The following is a 19,906-nucleotide window of genomic DNA, read 5'->3' as shown; positions in this document are numbered from 1 at the left end:
GCGGTGGCCAATCACAGCTGGCGATCAGACTGATCAGAGCTGTACAACCCTGCCATGAGGGAGGACAAAGACTAGGAGGGAGAGAGGACATTTCTCTTTGTTTGATAACATTAAAAGTAACGTTAGACTTTTCTATCGACGTCCTGACTCACTTTAAACAAGACGAGAGAAAAAGAGAGAGAGAGAGAGAAAGAGCAGCTGTGGTAGAGTGAGCTAGAGAGTGAATGAAGAGAGGGAGCGGTGGTAGTATCAGATCGGTAAAATGTTATTTTCTGATTGTTTCACACGTTCTAGAATACAAACACGCCCACACACCTCTGCTCGTCCCTGTGGCGGTGCGCCGCAACGCCTGATTAGGTCTTAATACAGCCTTAGTACACCTCACCGTGACCTCCACCAAAAGAGATTTAGCAGTGTTACTTCCATCTTTGCTTCTCAGAGGCAACAATCATTGTTCACACAACCACAAAAGGTCACTTATCAAGAGACAATAATAATCTTATTTAATTTGAAATGTTTGAACAAATGACTAATTGCAGAGCTCCTTCCTTCAATTGTGTTGAAAATGTTGGTATTGTTGACTGAAGATGTGATGTCCATGTATGTGTTTGTTGAGAGGAGCCTTTCTTGTTTAGATTCTTTTTCATCAATCTAACAATGCAGCTATTTGGTATTAATGGAATTTCCTTCATGTAAGTGTCTCTGAATGGACAATGTGTGTTTAATCTCCACCCTAGACCTTTTTTTTAAACCATTTTACACCATTTTAAATGAACTTATTATACAAAATAATTTCTGTCTTTATCAAAGTTAACATTTGTATTTTATTGGATTTCTTTAAAATTTCTATAGCATTTTGAAAACAGAACAGGAAAACAAGCCTTTTTTCTTTTCTTTTTTTTTGTACCATTTCTATGTTATTTTAGCCTATTGAGGGAATTTGAACACAGGCTGACTTTGTCTTACTGTGAAATGCTGCAGTGTGGAAAAAAAAAAACAAAACAGCTCAAATGTTGTAGGAGGGTGAGTTTTGTTAAAAAAGCAATTGCAGTATTGATTTGTAGCTCCCGTGAATATCACTACACCTCTGATAATAGAAAGCAAGATCAAGTCAGAGAGAGAGAGAGAGAGAGCATGATTTGCAGGAGGGTTTGCTGACATGAAGACTGCTGATCCCTTTTGTACTGCAATTTGTCATAACACAGTTGACAAGAGACTTGTCTTCACACACAAAACAAGGAATGCCTGGAATCACATTGTGTACATAATGAGGCATTCACATACTGTTAATACATGCTGTGGATACACACCCAATCCTCACAACTACACATTCACACACACACACAAACAAATGGAGCAGAAGACAGAAGAGCCACCAGCTACGCTAAATCCTGCTCTTCATGACACAGTTGCTTTCTGTCAATGAGGCTGCATGGGCTCTTTTAAGACTGTAATCACATATTGTAGCTGCACACAATGGATCATCACATACGTGCATAAGCACACCACGCCATCCGAGTATACTCTCCGTTTTTTATTCCACAGTTAGTTGTTAAACACTTAAGCAGTCGATAACAATGTTTTGGGTTAGTTAAAAATAAGTTCCTTTAGAGCTTAAAGAGGCAACTTCACACTACGGTGCCTCGGAAACAGCGGTGGTAAATAATGTCTTCTTGAAAGATTATGGGATTTTGTTGCAGAGACGTCATAAAATGTTTTCTTCATTATGCCTTTGTGAAGAGGTGAAAAACAGGACAAAAAACAGAGTTGTGAAGAGCCGTTGGTGGTACTTACCCCATGTTTTTATAATGTTCTATTTGACTGTGTAATTAGCCACTTCCTGTGCACTGAGAATGTGTCCTGCCATTGACCGCTCATGACCAAGTCCTTGAGAACAGCACCAGGCTTTGAAGCCAATTTGACATAATAGCCAAACTGTGAAATTACAAATTCCGGGTCTGACAAGGGCCTAAAAAGCATTTTTTCCATTTTTTCCAAAACAGTGGATACATTTGTCGCAACCCCTGTGAAATGACTCACCTCGCTTCTAGAATTTAGATCCATTTGGTCTGATAGCATTTGGAAAGTCTAGAAGAGCTGCATGATTGAATTATTTTAACCCCGTTCAAGTTAGCCGGAGGGCTAAACTGGAAGTTAGCCCACTCGGCCGGCAGATGTCTCTGCATACGGCGCATGCTCTATTGGCCCAATGCAGAGCATGCACGCCATTCATGTGGATCATTTCTTTGCAGCAGGAAATGGCTTTTTTGGTTTCATGTGCTACAGAGCAACTTTCATAGAAATGAACCGAGTCCGATGCTGTATCCTGTTCTCTTTATACATCCATGCTCATGGCTTTAAATTGGGTCAAACAGTGAATTCACAGTATTTCAGTTAAGGGTGGATGGGATGTTATTCTTTGTTTCAGGCCAAATCTATGATATAAGATAATACTTTAAGTGTATTTTTATATAAAAATGACACAGCTGTGACCATTAGGAGAACAAAAGAATGCCTTAATGAAGATTAATACATCTATAGATCCTATCCTAATGATTTTTCTGAAATTTTGAATAGCTCAAGCCATCCGTACAAAATACACTCCAATATACAGACTTCTTAAAAGCTGCTTCCATGGACCTCTGGCCCTGATAACTCCCCCATCACACACTTGTCAGAAGCCATAAGCTCTGCGCTGGATGAAGTCCTCATCACTGTCATTGCTGCTGGTGATCAGGAGGAGGATGCAGCTCTGCTTCTGTCCTGGAGACACATTCAACCTCTGACTGGAGGACGATAGACCGACTTGTCTCTCACTGAACAAGCCGCTCAGGCATTCACGCATGAAAAAAAAGAAAAAAAAAGAAAAACTAGTTCAATAAAAACTGTATCTCGCTCCATACTTCTCTCTCTGCCTGTGAGTCTTTTCTGCCACGTGTTTGCAAAAAAAAATCTTTACCACAAAAATTTCCAGACATTAATACATTGATCGTAAACGCCCAAGACCATTGCAGTGAGGATCAACAGTCTCTACCTGCAACTGCATTTCACACTGTAAACAAGGTCAGATTTGATTTGGTCATGAGAGGCAGAGGGGAAGCAGTTGAATTTCTCATAGATGCGTTCTGAATTTTGTGAAACATAACACCAATAATAAATGAGGCATGGAATTAATCAGTAGTCTAATTTTATTGTAATTAAACCAAGGCAGAACAGTCAAACAGAGATTGTGGATTATTAAAATAATTAAGCATTTTTTAACTTGCCTAGTTAGACAAATTGAGCTTGTAGCGTTTACCACCACATAATGTCTTAACCCTAACCCTAACCCATAAATCCTGTGTGGATAGTTCACTATACAACTGAATATTACTGTACGTTGAGACCACAGTTAATGTCCCATTTTCTATCCATGCAAACCATTAAGATGATCCTCCCAGCAAATCCTCCAACTAAATGAAAAATACATTGCCTATCAACAGGATGAAATTTTTTTGTCAGTGTATTAAAAAACCTTTACAAAAGTGATTAATGTGATTGTTTTGTGATCTGGCACCTGTATAGTTAACGTTTGGTTAGGTTTAAGCATAAAAACTACTTGGTTAAAGTGGATATAATCAATATTTTTTTTTATAATAACAATGTATCAAATGAAAATGTGTAAGCTCTAAAAACCCACTGTACACTACCTGATCACAAACACATACTTAGCGACTAGCTGGTGAACATAGTGGAGCATTTAGCAGCTAAAGAGTCGGATATTTCCCTCAGAAGTTAATAGAGACCAAAAACAGAGCTAAAAGAAAGTGAATATTGGACTTTCACCAGGTGGACAGAGATATGTGTCCAAATGAATGATCATGTTGCTCTGTAACTGCTGGATGTGGAAATAAGCAACTGTTTGCTACCAAGTTCAACATATCAACTTAAAAGGTTTTATGTCAATGTTGTGTTTACAACTTGTTTCCACTGCCCCCAAATGGCCAAAAAAACAGTTAATACAGGTTTAAGATTAGAGAAAGATTGTTGTCACTGTTAAAAGTATGAATGAAAGAATTAAAGAAGGAATTAAGGATGTTGGCTGCAGCAAATGTGAACAGCCTCCTGAATTATAAAGTTGAAAACTTTGACTAAGTAGTTGTCATTGCCTTACCAGACCATAAAGCACAAGTTCACGTTTTTTCAAATCTTCCAAAGTTATGGTCTTTTTAGTGCAAAATGTCCTTTTGTGTCAATATCGTGTGTATTAGTCCTGAGATGTAGTACCATATGATAATTGAATGCAGGTTTCTTGCTGGGACAAAACATGTGCAATAAACATCAATGCGACATACCTACTTGATTTGGCTAACTCAGATTCCTGAAGCCTTGGGTGGCTTTCAGAACATCAGTTCTGCATGAAAAAAATGCAGCCTTCCTATTGTTTTGAATGGGGGCAGTCTGTTTACTCAGCGTCATCCAGCAAAAAGTTGAACCAGACTTAACTTTTGCCGCAATGCAATTTGACGTCATCCAGCATGGCGCTGCGTTGGCCAATCACATGCATGCAGGCGCACATTCCTGGTGCATTACTTTGTAATGTGAATGCTGCATTTGACTGTTTACCTCGCAGTCATCGCAACAAAAGATAAAATCGTCGCAACATAAGATAACATAAGATCGTTGCAACAAAAGATGAAACAGTCACCACCATTATAACTTTCCAGAGTTGTAAAATCATGTCTGTGAATATTACAAACCAGTGTTTGGTGTTTTGGTGTCTGATAAGCCTTTAAATGCATGAAACTGTTTTAACGCAGGGCTGTTTTCTTGTTACATTAGCTGAATTTTCAAATGCATTTTGCACAGAATGTGAACTATGGATTTTTGTCCTCATCCTTTACAGCGTAAAACATTCATATGGTCCATTTTGGAAAGCGCTAATAAAAAACATGTTTTGCTGTTGATGTACTAGGACATGTTGGGCAATCTAATTTGTATTCTATGCTCTGTATACAGTTTGGAGGTATGTTGAATGGCAACATCAGCAAAATTTAACCTACCATTTCTGCAAATGCATATAAATGACGAGTAAATATGAAGTTTGATATTCCCGAAAGCACAGACACACATTAGTTTTACCAACCATTCAGTGATTTGCACCATTCTGTATATCTTCTCAATGCATGCATGTAATTTGATAAATTAGATATTTATGTTCAAAAATGCAACAAGGTTAACCTTTACCAGAATTGAAGACTAAGAGTTAAAAGTTGAATTATTATTTCCTGTGCATGCATTTGTCTATGATATGGTTTACTATAGCATCTGGTTTCCTTTTGGTGCATTATGATATATCCCTTGATCGTCTCCTCTCTCTTCTTCTTTTCTCTTCATTGCTGTATATATTCTATGCAGTTGTTTACCAGTCTATTCCATCGCATTTTATAATCTCTTTTAAATGTGGTTTCCCATCTAAAGCATTCACAACGCAGTAGCACAGCCATAAACATGAAACAGATAAAAACACATTAGGCTCTACTTCCTCCAAATGTAAATGACATGATTACACAGTGCAGCTCAGGTATTGTAACGTCATGCCTCTGCACACTATCCTCTCTACAAACATGTTTCCATATAATTGAAACACTAATCACTCCATAATTACAAGAGAGGACTCCTTACATCAAATGAAGTCGATGCAATAGCCAGTGGGCTGACAGGAGAGAAGAGAGGAGAAAACACGAGATATGAGGCGTGATATAAAAGTTATGGCCCATGAAGAAGAAGAAAGGAGGAGCTGACATTTTGACTAATATGCTACTGTCTTGTGGGTACGGCTCGACTACACACAAAGATGTCGTGGAGCAAGAGTTTCTCAAATTCACTGAAATTATTTCACAACACCACGAGCTTCTAAATTATTAAATGAAACATGCTTTTGTTCATTTTACACCCAGTTCCACCTCTGATGCACGTGTGTGACAGCAGTAGTTAGCAAAAAAAAAAAAAGTATAATTTGAACTCATGATATCAGTGTGAAGATCAGTCAATGAAGAAATGCTTTTGATTGCTTTAAGTGTCTATTTATCAACCAGGTGTTACCGTTGGACAAACATGCAACCGGCTGACTGCTCGTAATATATAAAAGAAAAACCACAAAGCTGTTATGAAATGCTTTTGAATCCCATAATCCATTACTTCATCACTCCAATAATTGCATTTGATCAGACTTTGAGAAGAAAAAAAACCTCTTTCACTGAGGATTTGCAGTTAGAAAATCACGTTTTTTAAAAAACAATATTTCACCGCTGCGACAAAAAGCTGTAATTCTCCGAGCTTTTTAATCTCGGTTTTAATGCGGTCCAGATAAAAGATGAAAGTGCTAATGTAAAATTATTTCACTTTAAAACATTTTATGACTTCCATTCTGAACATCACTCCATAAATAATGCATTCTGTAGCATTTATTATAATTAGAAATGGCTACAAGCTGTTCCGGTGCAGTGACCAACCAGCAGGGGGGGATAAAGTGCTGGTTCCTCTCATGTCCCCTCCTCTGTACTCCGATCCCTCCAGTCCTCTCCTTCATCCCCTACTACTCCCCCTCCCCTGCCCCCTGACGGGAAAGGCCAACCGAGCTCTGGAGAATATTTATGAGCGAGGGAGAGCAATTGGTTTGAGATCATTCGACAAGGGAGGGAGGGAAGGAGGGAGGGAGGGGTGGCGAAGGGGAGGGAACCAAAAGAGAGAGAACGTGTGAGATAGACATGAAGATAAAGGCAGAGACAGAGGGCAGATTTTAATGTTTTTATTTAACCTTCTTTTCACCTGGTGGTTAATTAAGAGTCATTCCTTACTGCTGTTCCTCCGTCCTGCTATCTCCCACTGTGTATGTGTGTGATCGTGCAGTATGTGTCACTGTGTTTACTTACAGGGGACCAAATATCCAGGCAAGCATTGAGGAAAACTGTCTAAACTGAGGACAATTTGGCTTCTCCACTGTTAAGAGGCCAATTTGAAGTTTCGACTTTGGATTTAGAATTACAACACATGGCAGTGACAAGAATAACAAGAACTTCACTGACCCATAAATGACCGTAATGTGTCTGCAAGCAGCAGAATAGTATTGTTGATCAATACAAATGACTCAAAGATTGTGCCTGGGTTTTCTTCTTTTCAAAATTCATGAATCTGTTTTGGAACAAAAAAACACTACAAAGCGAACGCAGTTTGAAGGCACATCTGATCTCTTCAGTTCTCAGCTAACTGGCATCCTCGATTGCTCAGCGATGGATGACAGTGCTACGGGTGCAAGTTATATAAAGCCTAAAAAGGCTTGTTTTTCAAGCCGAGGAAAAGCAAATGACTAAGTCGGAATATTTTTTAACATAGTGATACCTTTTCACTTGTGTTTCCACTGGATTCTTTGCTCTAATTAGCCAGCTTACTGTTATTCTTCTGAGGAAACTGGAAAGGCCACTGTAGCTAGAGGGGAAAAAGAGGGTTATATACTTGCATTTCTGGATATTTGCTGATAGAGGTCCACAGTATATAAGTCTTACTGTACTGTAAATGATCTGTTAGAATTAGGGCTACAGTTTGTTGAATAAAAGTGGTTAAACAAGGTCTGCATCGGTGTAAATGACAGCACTGTAGATGTGTTTGTGTCTGTTACATTTGCAATCCAAGGGAGGGGTAAAGACAGAGCAGGGAGACAAAAAACCTAGAGAGAAAGAGAGGTATAGAGACATCCTGAGAGACAGAAAGAAGAGGACAACAGAGAGGCAGCGAGGGAGGAAGTGATGGATGTAGGGAAGCCAACAGCGCTACATTCTCTATCTTTGCCTGGCATTGTCACCCCTGTCAGCTGCTAAATGCCAGTGTCAGTCAAACCTCTGTTCAGCTGGCATCAGCCTCTCTCCACCGCGTGGCTGCGAACGCTCTGACAGCATCGCTCTCATCACAGGGTGTCAAAACACTTACCTGGCACACATGTACACACGAGCCACAGATACAGGCACGCTGGTGTGAACACCCAGTCATGCTAACTGTAACCTTAACCCAGACATACGGTACGCTTTAAAGAAGCTCATTGTCAATGTTGCTTGTTTACCTAAGCTTTTCATAAAGTTAGAAAACCAGCTTTCTTTGGCTGTTGTAGATGGAAAAATAAAATATTTGAAAAAGGCAACACATCAAAGAAAATCCTCAATCACATCAGCCTGAAGTCAAAACAGGAAAGTTTGCAAAAAATACACTAACTATGGTAATTTGTAAAATAAATATATGCATAAGACGATATATGCATCACACAAACACACAAACACATTCATATTCTCCCCTTACAGTTAAACACTGCGTGGAGTATGCTGCTTTAAACACATACTGAGCCACCGCCTAAAATAATTTCATCGGTCTCAGTTTCAATATAGAGTTTAAATGCTTGAGAGGCGTTTCTATCCTTAAGAGAATAAAACTCAAAGGGAAACACCAGCACAAACACACACCCACACTTGCATACACACAGACTACTAACGAATGAAAGAAGCCTCCTGCCTGGTACAGTTAAGGTTTACAGCTGTTACATTACAGTTTGATGGGTACATGAATCATTCAGTTTATATGGAAAATAAAAAAATGTCAATCTTTCTTTGGAGATGCAACATCCATATTATATTCAGTAGTTTAATGTTACTACTAAAAATATTACTTTGAACAAATAGACAACTACCTTATGTCCTGTACATTCACACTTGGGGGTTTGCATCTTGAAATGCTGACATTTTCTTTTAATTCCAGTCTCTTGTCTCCAAAAAAACTGTAGAAAACTGTCACCGTAGCAAAAGCTTTCAAACAGTACCCTGCTGCATCTAAGCACACACCCAGTATACTTCACACCCCACACTTCTGAAGCCATTCTGCTACCCACTGTCACACATCAACTAGCTCAGTCAGATATCTGTTATGTCCTGCTGCTTTGCTCAAACCCTCCTGCGGTATTGCCACTTTTTTTTTTACTGATATACAGCGTTCTGAGGGTTTGTATTGTACTCAAACCATATGTTTCTGCTGCCCACAAAAAGAGGAAGCAGGCAGTCGCACCCAAAAGAAGCTTGCATCTATACAGAATCCATGCCGAGCTTTCATTTGTATGCAAAACTCCACTAAGTAATCTTCTCTATGCTCATCCCTCAGTTTGCCACCTACTTAATCTGCATTTTTTATAGTCTAAAGAAAAGTATTATGTTATCTCTTGCATATAATTATCTAAAAATCCTGCAAAAATGCCTCTTTTCTTTTGACCAAGACCACATGAATCGGAACTACCTTAGCGTCATGAAACTGCATTTAGATTCAGATTTCACAAGCAACCTTCCTGGCAATTATCTCAGCTTTGCAGACAATGCATGCAGAGAGTCACCCAGGACCCTGCTTGCCCACTGCCTCTCACCTGTATATCTTGTACTTGGTGGTGAATCCTTGCTGGTAGCGCTCTGTGAAATCAACAAACTCCTGCGAGTGGTGAAAAGGACCCTTGTCTGACAGGAGCCAGCCCAGGGGCCCAGATGAGCCGCCGAAGCCAGCCCCGACAGGCTCCGCCGCCCTGGCCCCTACTGACACCCAGCTCTGGAGCAGGCTTAGTGTTAACCACTTCCATAGAAACATGAGGGCCGTCAGTCTAATGGAGATGCACGGGCCACTCATGCTGCTTCCCCCGGCCCCGGTGACTCCTCATTCTCCCTGCACTTTGGAAGAGTCCTGGTGGAAGGAGGAATGAAAGGAAGAGGGAGAGGAATTGAGGCAGAGTGGACACAGAGAACAATAAGGTTGTAATTTTGGTCTGGGCGTGAGTGGGATAAAAATGAAGTGAGAGAGCTGCATTTGTCCAGTGTTGCTGGGTCAGAAATCATGGCAACGGGCTACTATTTTTGAAGATTAGACTATCTACAGTGGATTTGCTGTACATAATAAAACAAATTATCATTAAAAATACTGTATTTAAAATTAGGATGTTATAAAATCTTCAATATGTAAAATTCCATTACTGATTTAATGTGATGCCCTTTTACCTTATTCTGTAAGTACTGTGGTCCGTGACTAGTCGGAATTAGTCTCCGCAAAATCCCCTGATAGGACCGTGAAGTTGGGTTTGGCTCGGCGCATAGACGGGGTAGCATTGGAAAAGGACTTTTCTTAGGGGAGTACAGACGCGCAATTAGGAGTAGCGCAACTTGAGCTAAACAGAATATGACATCCAACCTCCTGACTGCGCGCTCCTCTCTTCTTTTTCACAGGGGCATATTTCCAGCGGAGAGCCTCCGACGATGCGCAGTAGGTAGAGTACGTCCAATCCAACGGAATGAGTCGCAGCGGACACGATGCTTCAAGAGCGCACAGGGTCAATCCTTCCAGGTAGAGTAATTATTTAAACACCACTATGTTTTGGACTCGGTGAATTCGCAGAGAAGGAAAAAAAAGACCGCCCGCATGTGTGAGAAGCACCGCTAGCGCTGTCCACTAACTCATTTCTGCACTTGATTGGAGAGACGCGCTCAGGGCGCATGCAGGGCGCACGGAGAGCTGCTGATGCTGCTCACGGTGGACTCTCAGCGCACGGAATGTGTGAATGGCATGCGCTGCGCTCTCTCTCCCTCCCTCCTGAACCGTACCGTCGCAATTTAATTTATTCCAGCAGCGAGCACACTCCCGGTTGGCTGGGACGTAACTGGAGGAAGTGAGAGTAGGAGGTGTTCAGAGGGGGGGGGGGCTGGATGAGGCGATGGTCAGAGGATGCTGATGTGCTGGAGTCAGATGCCTCATTTTAGAGACCTGATAAAGAAGTCACCTCCAGTTGAGATTAATACAGATTAAAGACAGGAGAGAAAGGAGGGAAGTCAGGCGGGAAACAGGATAAACAATAAGATATGTCAACTTTAATAAGTCGACTGTCCTCACATTTGCAGTCATGAGTCATTCTGTTAATAGAATTAAAATGGCACAATCAATTTTCTGATTAAAAAAAAAAAAAACCTTTATCAAGAAAATGTAATTTGGATTAAATTACCAAAAGGTATTTAGGAAAGTTAAGTTATTTAAAGAAGAAAAAATAATATTATCGGACTCTACTAGATGTAGAGTCAATCTACTTGTTCAAATGGATATTATCTTTAGTGTAAATTAATAATCATTTGAATAATGACTTTAATGATGGTTGTGGTGGTGACGACGATGATGATGATCATGAGGAGGAGAAGGACAAGATGTATTCGGCCCCCTGCAGTTATTCTCGTTATCTTCTTTGCCCTCTTCCTCCCTCTCCTTCTTCCTGCGGAATAATCATCACTTTCACCATCAGCAAACTTAATTAGATCTGCTCTATCCCCGCTCTATCCGAGTGCTTGCGCGTCGGACACTGAGCGTGGATCAGAGAGGCAGGGAGCAGGCGAACGAAGGGAGGGATATGTGCTGCCTTTCAGCTTTTCTGTAGACGTTCAAAGGGAGGTTTTATACAGGGATTGGATTAGAGAAATGAACACCATTGAGTCGCAAGATTCACTGGCTCCCAAACTCAAAGAGAAGCTGAAATCCCGTGGCGCAGCAACTTGCCGAATCTAGAGTGAAAGAATGAGTTGATTTGTTACGGTTTCATCATCATGTCTTGGGATTGGGTGCCTTTTCTTTTGACCCCGCCTTGCAGCCATGATGACTTGTGAAGGACAACTACCTAATAGGAAGAGGCATCCTTTGGTCTACAGTGTTGTCTTTGGATAAAGGTTCCTCAACCTGTTTTTAAGCTGCATTGTTGTTGACCATTTAAAGTTTGTCTGCAAGCACAGGTTAAACTTTTTTTTTTTTTTTTTTTTTCTCAAAGTTTTGAATAAAAGATGATTTTTAGTGGAGAGGGTGCCATGGCTCATTACTTCCATGGATTCACATTGCATTTTAGGCAGTTTTTAGAACACTGTTTTCTGGTTTCAGAGCCCCAAAACTCATAAGAGTGTAATGGAAACAAGCCCCCACAGCTTGTATTTACCTTTTCTAATAAATCATACAATAATTCATGCGTGTTTGTGTGCACAAGAGCAGATACGTTTACGTGTGTACTGTAATGTGCACAAAAAGGCATGCTCATTTATTTCTCTTTAGAAGAGACATGCGAGGCTGCAGAATTGATTTACGATTGACGAAACATAAGGACGGTCTATGAGACCATGATGTAAACCAAGCACTCAGAGGAAAAAGAAAAAATCAAAGAGAATGTCTCAGCTAAAGGATCATTATAGCACCAGAAGGGTGGAGGAAATGTGTAGGTCACAGTGGCTAAGCAGTGACCTATAACAAGGAGTCATCCTTATTCTCACTGAGGCCACAGTAAGTAAGAAAAAAATGGCTGCGAAATAGTACTAGTGTTAGTGGTAGAAGTAATAGTTACCCCAATTTGTAGCATAACCAAGCCTATGTGAAATCTCTTAGTTGAATAGGGACAAAATAAATCTTCTTCTTCTCTCAGAATAAAACTTATTAATATACACCCACATACAATATATTTTTATATTATAACCTTAACTCTTTTGTTTTACCATGAAATTATGCAATTAGTCAAACTAATGAAATAAGTCAGAACAAATACAGCAATTTCAGGTGAATTGTCTGCCCTTAATCTCATATATAATGTATAATAATAATTAATTAAGAAAAATATAAACATATGTACTGAAAAGTTATGTAGATGGTTGATTATTTGAAAGAGAAAAAAACTTAGACAAGCTCTGCAAACAGTATTAGTGTTATTTCATAGATTGAAAATGGTATTGAAATGACAAAAAAAGAAAACTGTCAATAGAAAAGTTGTTGAAAAGCATCTTCTTCCCTTTAACTAATCCTGATCTAAAGCCTTTAATCTTGATGGCTGCATTAGTGAAAAGCAGCAATGGTTATGTGTGGAGTGGCGCTGAAATCTCATAATTTTACATATTGTGTTTTTTGTTTAGCAGGCGTCAATGTAGAGTAATGTAACCTGTAACATGTTTTACAAAGCTTGAAAAACATTTCAGTCAAAAGATTCTTTTTTGCTTTAATCCCTGTGGATGTAGAGTTTGATGCAATTAGCTTCTACATGGCCACCAATGTATTGATGTATTTTAATGTGTGTAATGTATATATATATATATATGTACATACCCCCCCCCCCCCCCCCCCCCCCCCAACACACACACACACACACACACACAAACACACATATATATACATTTATAGATACTGACTGATCATTTTGTGATGGAAGGAACAGTTAATTAAATAGTGACTGGAAAGAATGGTTAATTAAAAAGTAACTCTCACTATGAGTAAAAATAATGTTCTCCAAATTAGTGCATATATCTTAACCCTGATGCCTTTCTTCATCTTATTTCTACTCCATTCCTGCTGATGCCAGAGTCCAGTCTCTCCCCATCATCCCAGGTCTCACTGTGCAAGGTAAGATATTTATTTATTTATGAGTAGTTCTTTCAAAATCCACAGACAAAGCCAATTTAGTCAGCTCTTGTGGCAGTTGTGCTTGTTATACTGTGGCTGTTTTTAGACATTTTATATTTATATTTTATATTTATTTTGGCTTAAACACAAACAGCTCAGCAGTCATCTGCTTAGACCTGTTCCTATGTAGTAACTCACATAAACAATGCTGTCTCCGTTGTGTAAGTTTCTTAGTTTTCACAGAGAAAATTGTATTTTAAGGTTATAGAATTGTTGTCAGTTCAGTGTTTATATGATTATTACTCAGCAGGAGAACCTGAATCTGTAATTATGTGTTTGACCAAATGGATTCTGTTGATGGAGACCTGACCTCACCACCACCTTCACATTTTACTACATGTTCACTGTTGAATATCAGGAGGAAACAATGCTATTGCTGGAGTCTGTTCAAAAGGTATTGCCTATCAACATTTTTACATCACATCCCATTACCCTTTTCCTTTTTTACTTGCATTTTCAATATGATTGCTCAGATTGCTATTAAGATGTCTTTAAAAGTTTGTTATAATAGGCAATTGAAATCTTGCTAGGTGTAACCTTATCTGAAACAGTTTACTTCTATGTTTGACAGTCTTAAAAATGTGTGTTTTGATCATAGCTTTGCTATCACACAGACAGCAACGGTAAAACATTATTGTTTTTCTGTTTTCTACAGTAGCTGTCATTCAGTTCGGTGAAATACATGAAGAAGCATTGGAGGATCAAAGTGAAATCACCCAGCTCCTGACCTGCAAAGATCCAAAGCCTTTTAGCCCAGTGGACTTGTGTTGCAAAGTGGACTGAGGTGGGCTTTGGGACTCTTTACAGACAAGTACGCATGCACAAACACAATTTTTAAGACTTGACATCTCTCACAGTTGAATATCCATGTTTAGATTCCCCAAGAATGTTTTAAAATTACAGTGTCTAGTATATTGTCAAATTCAGTGTTTTTTTTTGCTTATAATCTTTTTGTGAGTATTTCTTTAACTGTGACTACAGATTTAAACCTTTTTTAAAGCTTTTTACATATTGGATTTTTATTGTTGTCTTTGTAATATTTACTAATGTTTGTAATATATACTTGTGAAAACTTTGTTGCCCTTGTCGGTTACAGAGTGATTTTAGAGAACAGAAAGTTACACATGGTCCCTGCTTCTTTTATGGCTAAAGGGGACATGGTAGAAGTTTTCAGAAATTATAAGAACTGGAAACTGAAAAATAAATATTTACTGTGTTAAGTTGATGCCTATGCAGTCCTAACATTTCCTACTGTTTCTATCAGTATTTTTCAATGAGTCATTATGGTCTCAATTGTTATATTCAAGCACTCTAATAAGTGTGCTGGTGATCATTTTGGAAATTATTGCTCTGTTATTAAGATTTGAAGACTTGTAGTAGCTTTGATGCTATGTAGCTTTTGATTGACAACTGTGATTGACAGTTGGCTCACCTGCTGCTCTCCCGGACTCCCGGACTCCTGCTGAGTCGGACTATTGTTGCACTATTTTGGTAAGTTTAATGTTACTTGGTTATGATACCTGTCGTGTTAGCACAATTTAGCGAAACTTGCTATTGTTAGCCAAAGTTTGCACTGCTTGGTGTTCCCGGTAAGCTAGCTAGGTAGGTAAGGTATGGAGCCCCAGAGTGGCCATAGAAAAAAAATATATATATTGAGGTCACATTTTACTACATTGAGTGCTGGACATGCTATTGAGTGTGCACAAGATACAGGTCGTTCCCATGTTTTGGTTAATAAGTGTGCACGAGATACAGTTCATTCCAACGTTTTGGTTAATTTGTCCACATGAGATAAGTGTATATACAGAGAGCCAGCACAACAGACCAGCCTTTCTCCCAGAAGCATGAAGTACAGTGCACTTGCTTCAAGTACTGGGTGTCAGACTGTAGCTGCCCACTGCTCCTAAATAGTTAGGATGGGTATACGATATAATAATATAATAGGATGGGTAACAATAGGATGCAGAGTATAAATTCCTGGTATATAAAGTGTCCTTGGGAAATAAATAGATTCTGATTCTAACAGCATGATAAATGGATTTCTGCCGTGTCAACAAGCATTAAACAGTCCAAGATTGTGTGACTATACACTTTCCCCGTCAGTTTGGTAAATGTGAGAGGAAAAAGTTGATTTCCTACCCTGATGTAAACATTTCAGTATATGGTCTGTAACCAATTTCATTTCATCCAACCTGTATACAGAGGCACTATAAAGTATATATTATGTGTTATGGTAAATGTAGGAAAATTATGCATATTTCCTGGGAAGGTAAATGTGAGATTTTTGAAGCCAGTAATCTCTGTGTATATAATACAGTGAGCACTTGATGGTTTATGTCCTAATCTAAATAAATTCTCCACATCTGTTTACACACGTTTGTTTAGAAAGCTAACTCTTACATTAACCCTAACCTTAACCTCACTCCTAACCCTAACCCTAATCCTAAAAGAGAAGTTGGTAGAGAGCAACAACATTCAACATTCATCAGGTGGACAGAAACTCTACTTAAAATGAATGATAATGTTTCGTAACTGCTGGGTGTATAAATAACCAAGTCTTTGTTAAGTAGCCAAATTAACTTTTTTTCCGGCCCCTCTCATGCAGGTATTATTGCCCCCTGCTGGTCTGAGAATGTATTGTATTTTCTTTCAGAAGTCGATTACCAGATCATAGTTCACAAAATATAATTATATGAAAACTATATATTAGAAATTTAATGATAAATATACAAAGACTAGATATACTGTAACATATACTATAAATATTAAAATACATCAATATTAGTTATTAAAATAATTATTGATGTGCAAAAACAAATACCCACGTATTCATATCATTAATACTCTCTAAGGTACAATCCATGGCCCTAGATTGTGCAAAACTGAATTTTGTACGAATCAGTGCAGCCAATTACAAGATATAAACTTTTTGCATTTGTGGCGCCCCCTAGTGGCAGAATATCGCAGGACTGCGTAGCGAAGCTCAGATTTAGCATCCAAACACATGGACCAAGTTTGGTTACAATAGCTTAAGCCAATTTTGATTTATTAGTGTTTATGTAAAAATGAAGACAGGTCTAAAAATGTATAATTTCAAAACAGATTGAAGTATCGAAATTTCCATGATAACTTTTGATCAGCGATAATACTGACAGAGTTTCAGGATGATTGGCCTAACAATTTATGATGTTTTCAAGAATAGTTTTCAAAAATAGGTTTTTGAGAAAACTGAGAAAAAGTCACAGAATTTGACATTTAGAGCAGAAGATTGTTGGAGCAAAGATGCAGATAAGCTGAGAGATTAAAATAATGAAAGAATTTTGACTCCAAGCAAGCAGTTTTTGAGATAACTGTGAAAACATAAATGTGATTGTTGCAGTGCCACCTTGAGGTCAATGAGTGTCATTTTATGTGTGTGAGTAGTGGTGGGAATTTGCAACCCACCTGCCAGTTATGGGAAGGTTTGGTCTTACCATTTTTGCTGCACAAACACTTTTAGCAGAGAAAAATAATAAGAAGAAAGAAAGTAAGAAAGAAAGAATAATGCTAACCAAAACAATAGGGCTCCAGCAGTGAGCTTCACTGTTTGGACCCCTAATGAGAAAAGATAGCCTGGTGTAGGTTTTTACATAGCTCCCTCTGGTGGGCAAGTAAAACTATTACATTTTCATTCTCACAGCACTCATGAATAATTATTTTAATTCGTTAAGCTTGATCAGCATGATAGAGCACTGAATAATTAAGCATGAGCATCCTATTAGGGCTAAACTGGGTCACAAACAAAGTATAGGTTGGTATTCCATCAAGCTGGTTAAAGGAAAAGCCTGGCTTTTGTCTCGCTAATTTATGTGAGAGCTCACTTCCATTACTGTGGCTTTTATAATTCCCTGCTCAGTAACCAAGGCAACTTGTACCGCAGAACTAGCCTGCTTTGTGACAGGCTATCTGTCAAACTTAATTTAGCTGTGTGTAAAAGAATGTCCGAAAGAAAGACTCTTAAAAGATGGTCCCGTCAAGTGTCTTTTCACGCTCGCATCACTTGTTTGCATTTGTAAATATAAGGTGTAAGAACTGTGAGGGACCTTCACAAAAATACTCATTTCAGTTAATCCCCATTTTAATTCATAGGCACCTTTTTTTTTGGAGTGAACCCTTTTATTTAAAAGGTTAGCATTTATAATTTGAGAAATAAATGTGTGCCAATGTTGTTTTGAAGCTATTTCTTTCTTTATTTCTTTATTCACCCACACATTTTGTTCAAGCTGTGAAGACAAAAAGAAAATTAAATTAAATCCAAACCACAGCCTTTTGCTGTGTTTAAATTCATACAGTAGAAACTGCTTATAATGATCATGGTTACAGTGATCAACTGCTTATATGGATCAAAAAGCTTGGGATAGAATCATTCCTATACAAATTCTGTTTAAATAATTTGCCAATAGTAATCAAGGAGTCCACTTACAGTGTTCATTTTGGGTATTTTCATACATGACAACATATGGAAAAAAAAAATAAAACTATGGTAGTTCTATTTTTCTTTCTTTGCTCCCATGACTGCAACTTCTTAATTTTTTATATTCAATGACGCTTGTAACTCGAAGGGATCTCGTACAAAAGAGAAAATGTGTCAAAAAGTAGCTGATTATGTAGTTGGTAATGGTAAGTTGGTTCCTACTGATCCTACTGATAATATAGCCAACAAATAAAACAACAAGTAGGGACAATCACTACTTTTCACTTTCCCCACCCAGATTTATCCTGCCAGTCTGGGGGACTGAACCGACAACCTTCTAATCACAAACTTGCTTCTCTAACCTTTAGGCCACTATTGGCAGCCTACATAGGCTTGAATAATTTATGCATTTAATCTGTCAACACTTTTTTGCAAACTCATCTCCCTTGCCTTGTTAATTGCAGCAGTATTGCCCTTTTTGGTTATGTGTCCTTTATATTCTTCTATTCTCTGCAGGGTTTGTTCCACTGCTGAGAAGAACACCGCTCTAGTTTTACCTTCTTTTTGCAACATAGTATCGTCTTTCCGATTATTGACTCTTCTGGGCTGCTTATGTGCTCCGTGTATGCACACAATGCAAGCTTATTCAAGACTGGCTAGAGTTAACGTTGACTATACACAGCTGAATTGTGTTAGTGGAACGGCTTGTGCCCTAAGTGAAAGTTGATGTTAATTCAAGCCAGGCTTTATTAAGTAAGTGCAGCTTTTTTTGGCAGCATTGATGGAATACTCTTCAGCTGAGGGCAGATATAACAACATTAGCATTTATTTGGGGTTGTATTTCAGGACACCTGATGAATGTAAGTTCATTATTCACTCTGCTCTCAGCTCAATTTGCTCTTCACCAACCTCTGAAAAATATATCTGGCTTTTAACTGCTAATTGCTCCACTATATTCACCTGCTTATTGCTAACTTGTCAGCTATTTGGTTCTAGACACATAGTGTACAGTGGGTTTATCACAGATTTCACTGAAAACAGCTGCCTGATGGCCAATGTTTTATTGTGTTGAAGTATTTTTAAATTGTGCTATTGTTACTTTTAGTTAAGTAAAGGGTTAGTGAGTAATTCTTCAACTACTGATAAATATACTGTACATAAAATACAGTGTACATAAAAAGGGAGAACATTAAGTCAAACCTTGAGTTAATCCAGCCATCACCATCTAGCCTCATCTTCAAAGGCTGACTGGTAACCCACCAATGTTTATTCTCCAGCTGTAACCTATCCCATGGTGCACTGGGGCAGCAGGCAAGAAAACACCCATAGCAGGTCATTGCTCCAGCACAGAGCTAACACAGATAAAGAGACATTCACATTCGTATTCAAATATGCAGACAGCTCAGATTCCTCCACCTGACTTGAATTTTTTAAAGAAGCAGAAGGAATGTGCACGCAGCTCCAAACAGACAGGAACAAGGTGTGGAACCAGACAAGCATTCGTCTTGCTGTTAGGAAACACTGTGTGCCACTGTGGCTTCGTGCTGCCCAGCAATCATTACACACAGCAACATGACAACCTGAAAATCGTCTTGTGTCGACAAACAGCTGGTACACAGAACTAGGGCTGAGGTCTCATCTCTGCGTGAATGTGTGTAACCTCAACGAGTGGCAGAGAGGACCGAGGCAGTCGCATTTACTCAACACTGAGACAGATAGTCATTAGGGGAGGTAAACATTCACTTAAGCCTGAGCGTGCTCATTGATGCCACTCAAGGGTCTCTGTGAGGAGTGATCAGGGAACAGAGTGAAGCTGAGGTTTTAATTAGCCTGAAAACCTGACAGCCTTTGTCAGTGCTTTATCACAGCAGTGTTGGCTTTACTTGTTTTTTTTCTTTGTAAGCTATTCAGGATGGGAAATATGGTGTTTGCTTG

General features: G+C 38.8%; 1 protein-coding gene across 1 annotated transcript in view; it reads right to left on the bottom strand.

Annotated features, from left to right (window-relative positions):
- LOC137187350 (BMP/retinoic acid-inducible neural-specific protein 3-like) overlaps window positions 1-10,748 on the bottom strand; it is a 49,586-nt gene extending 38,838 nt beyond the window's left edge. Inside the window, exons 1-2 of the mRNA XM_067596184.1 lie at window positions 10,053-10,748; window positions 9,434-9,741 (exon numbers count right to left, since the gene is read on the bottom strand). Coding sequence (XP_067452285.1) covers window positions 9,434-9,687 — 254 coding nt within the window. The 5' untranslated portion in view covers window positions 9,688-9,741; window positions 10,053-10,748. The remainder of the gene's footprint in view (window positions 1-9,433; window positions 9,742-10,052) is intronic.
- Window positions 10,749-19,906: the final 9,158 nt, after the last annotated feature.

This window comes from Thunnus thynnus, chromosome 8 (assembly GCF_963924715.1).
Source record: "Thunnus thynnus chromosome 8, fThuThy2.1, whole genome shotgun sequence".
Taxonomy (NCBI): domain Eukaryota; kingdom Metazoa; phylum Chordata; class Actinopteri; order Scombriformes; family Scombridae; genus Thunnus; species Thunnus thynnus.
The sequence above is the reverse complement of the archived record's forward strand: the minus strand, read 5'-3'. Positions and strand labels throughout refer to the sequence as shown.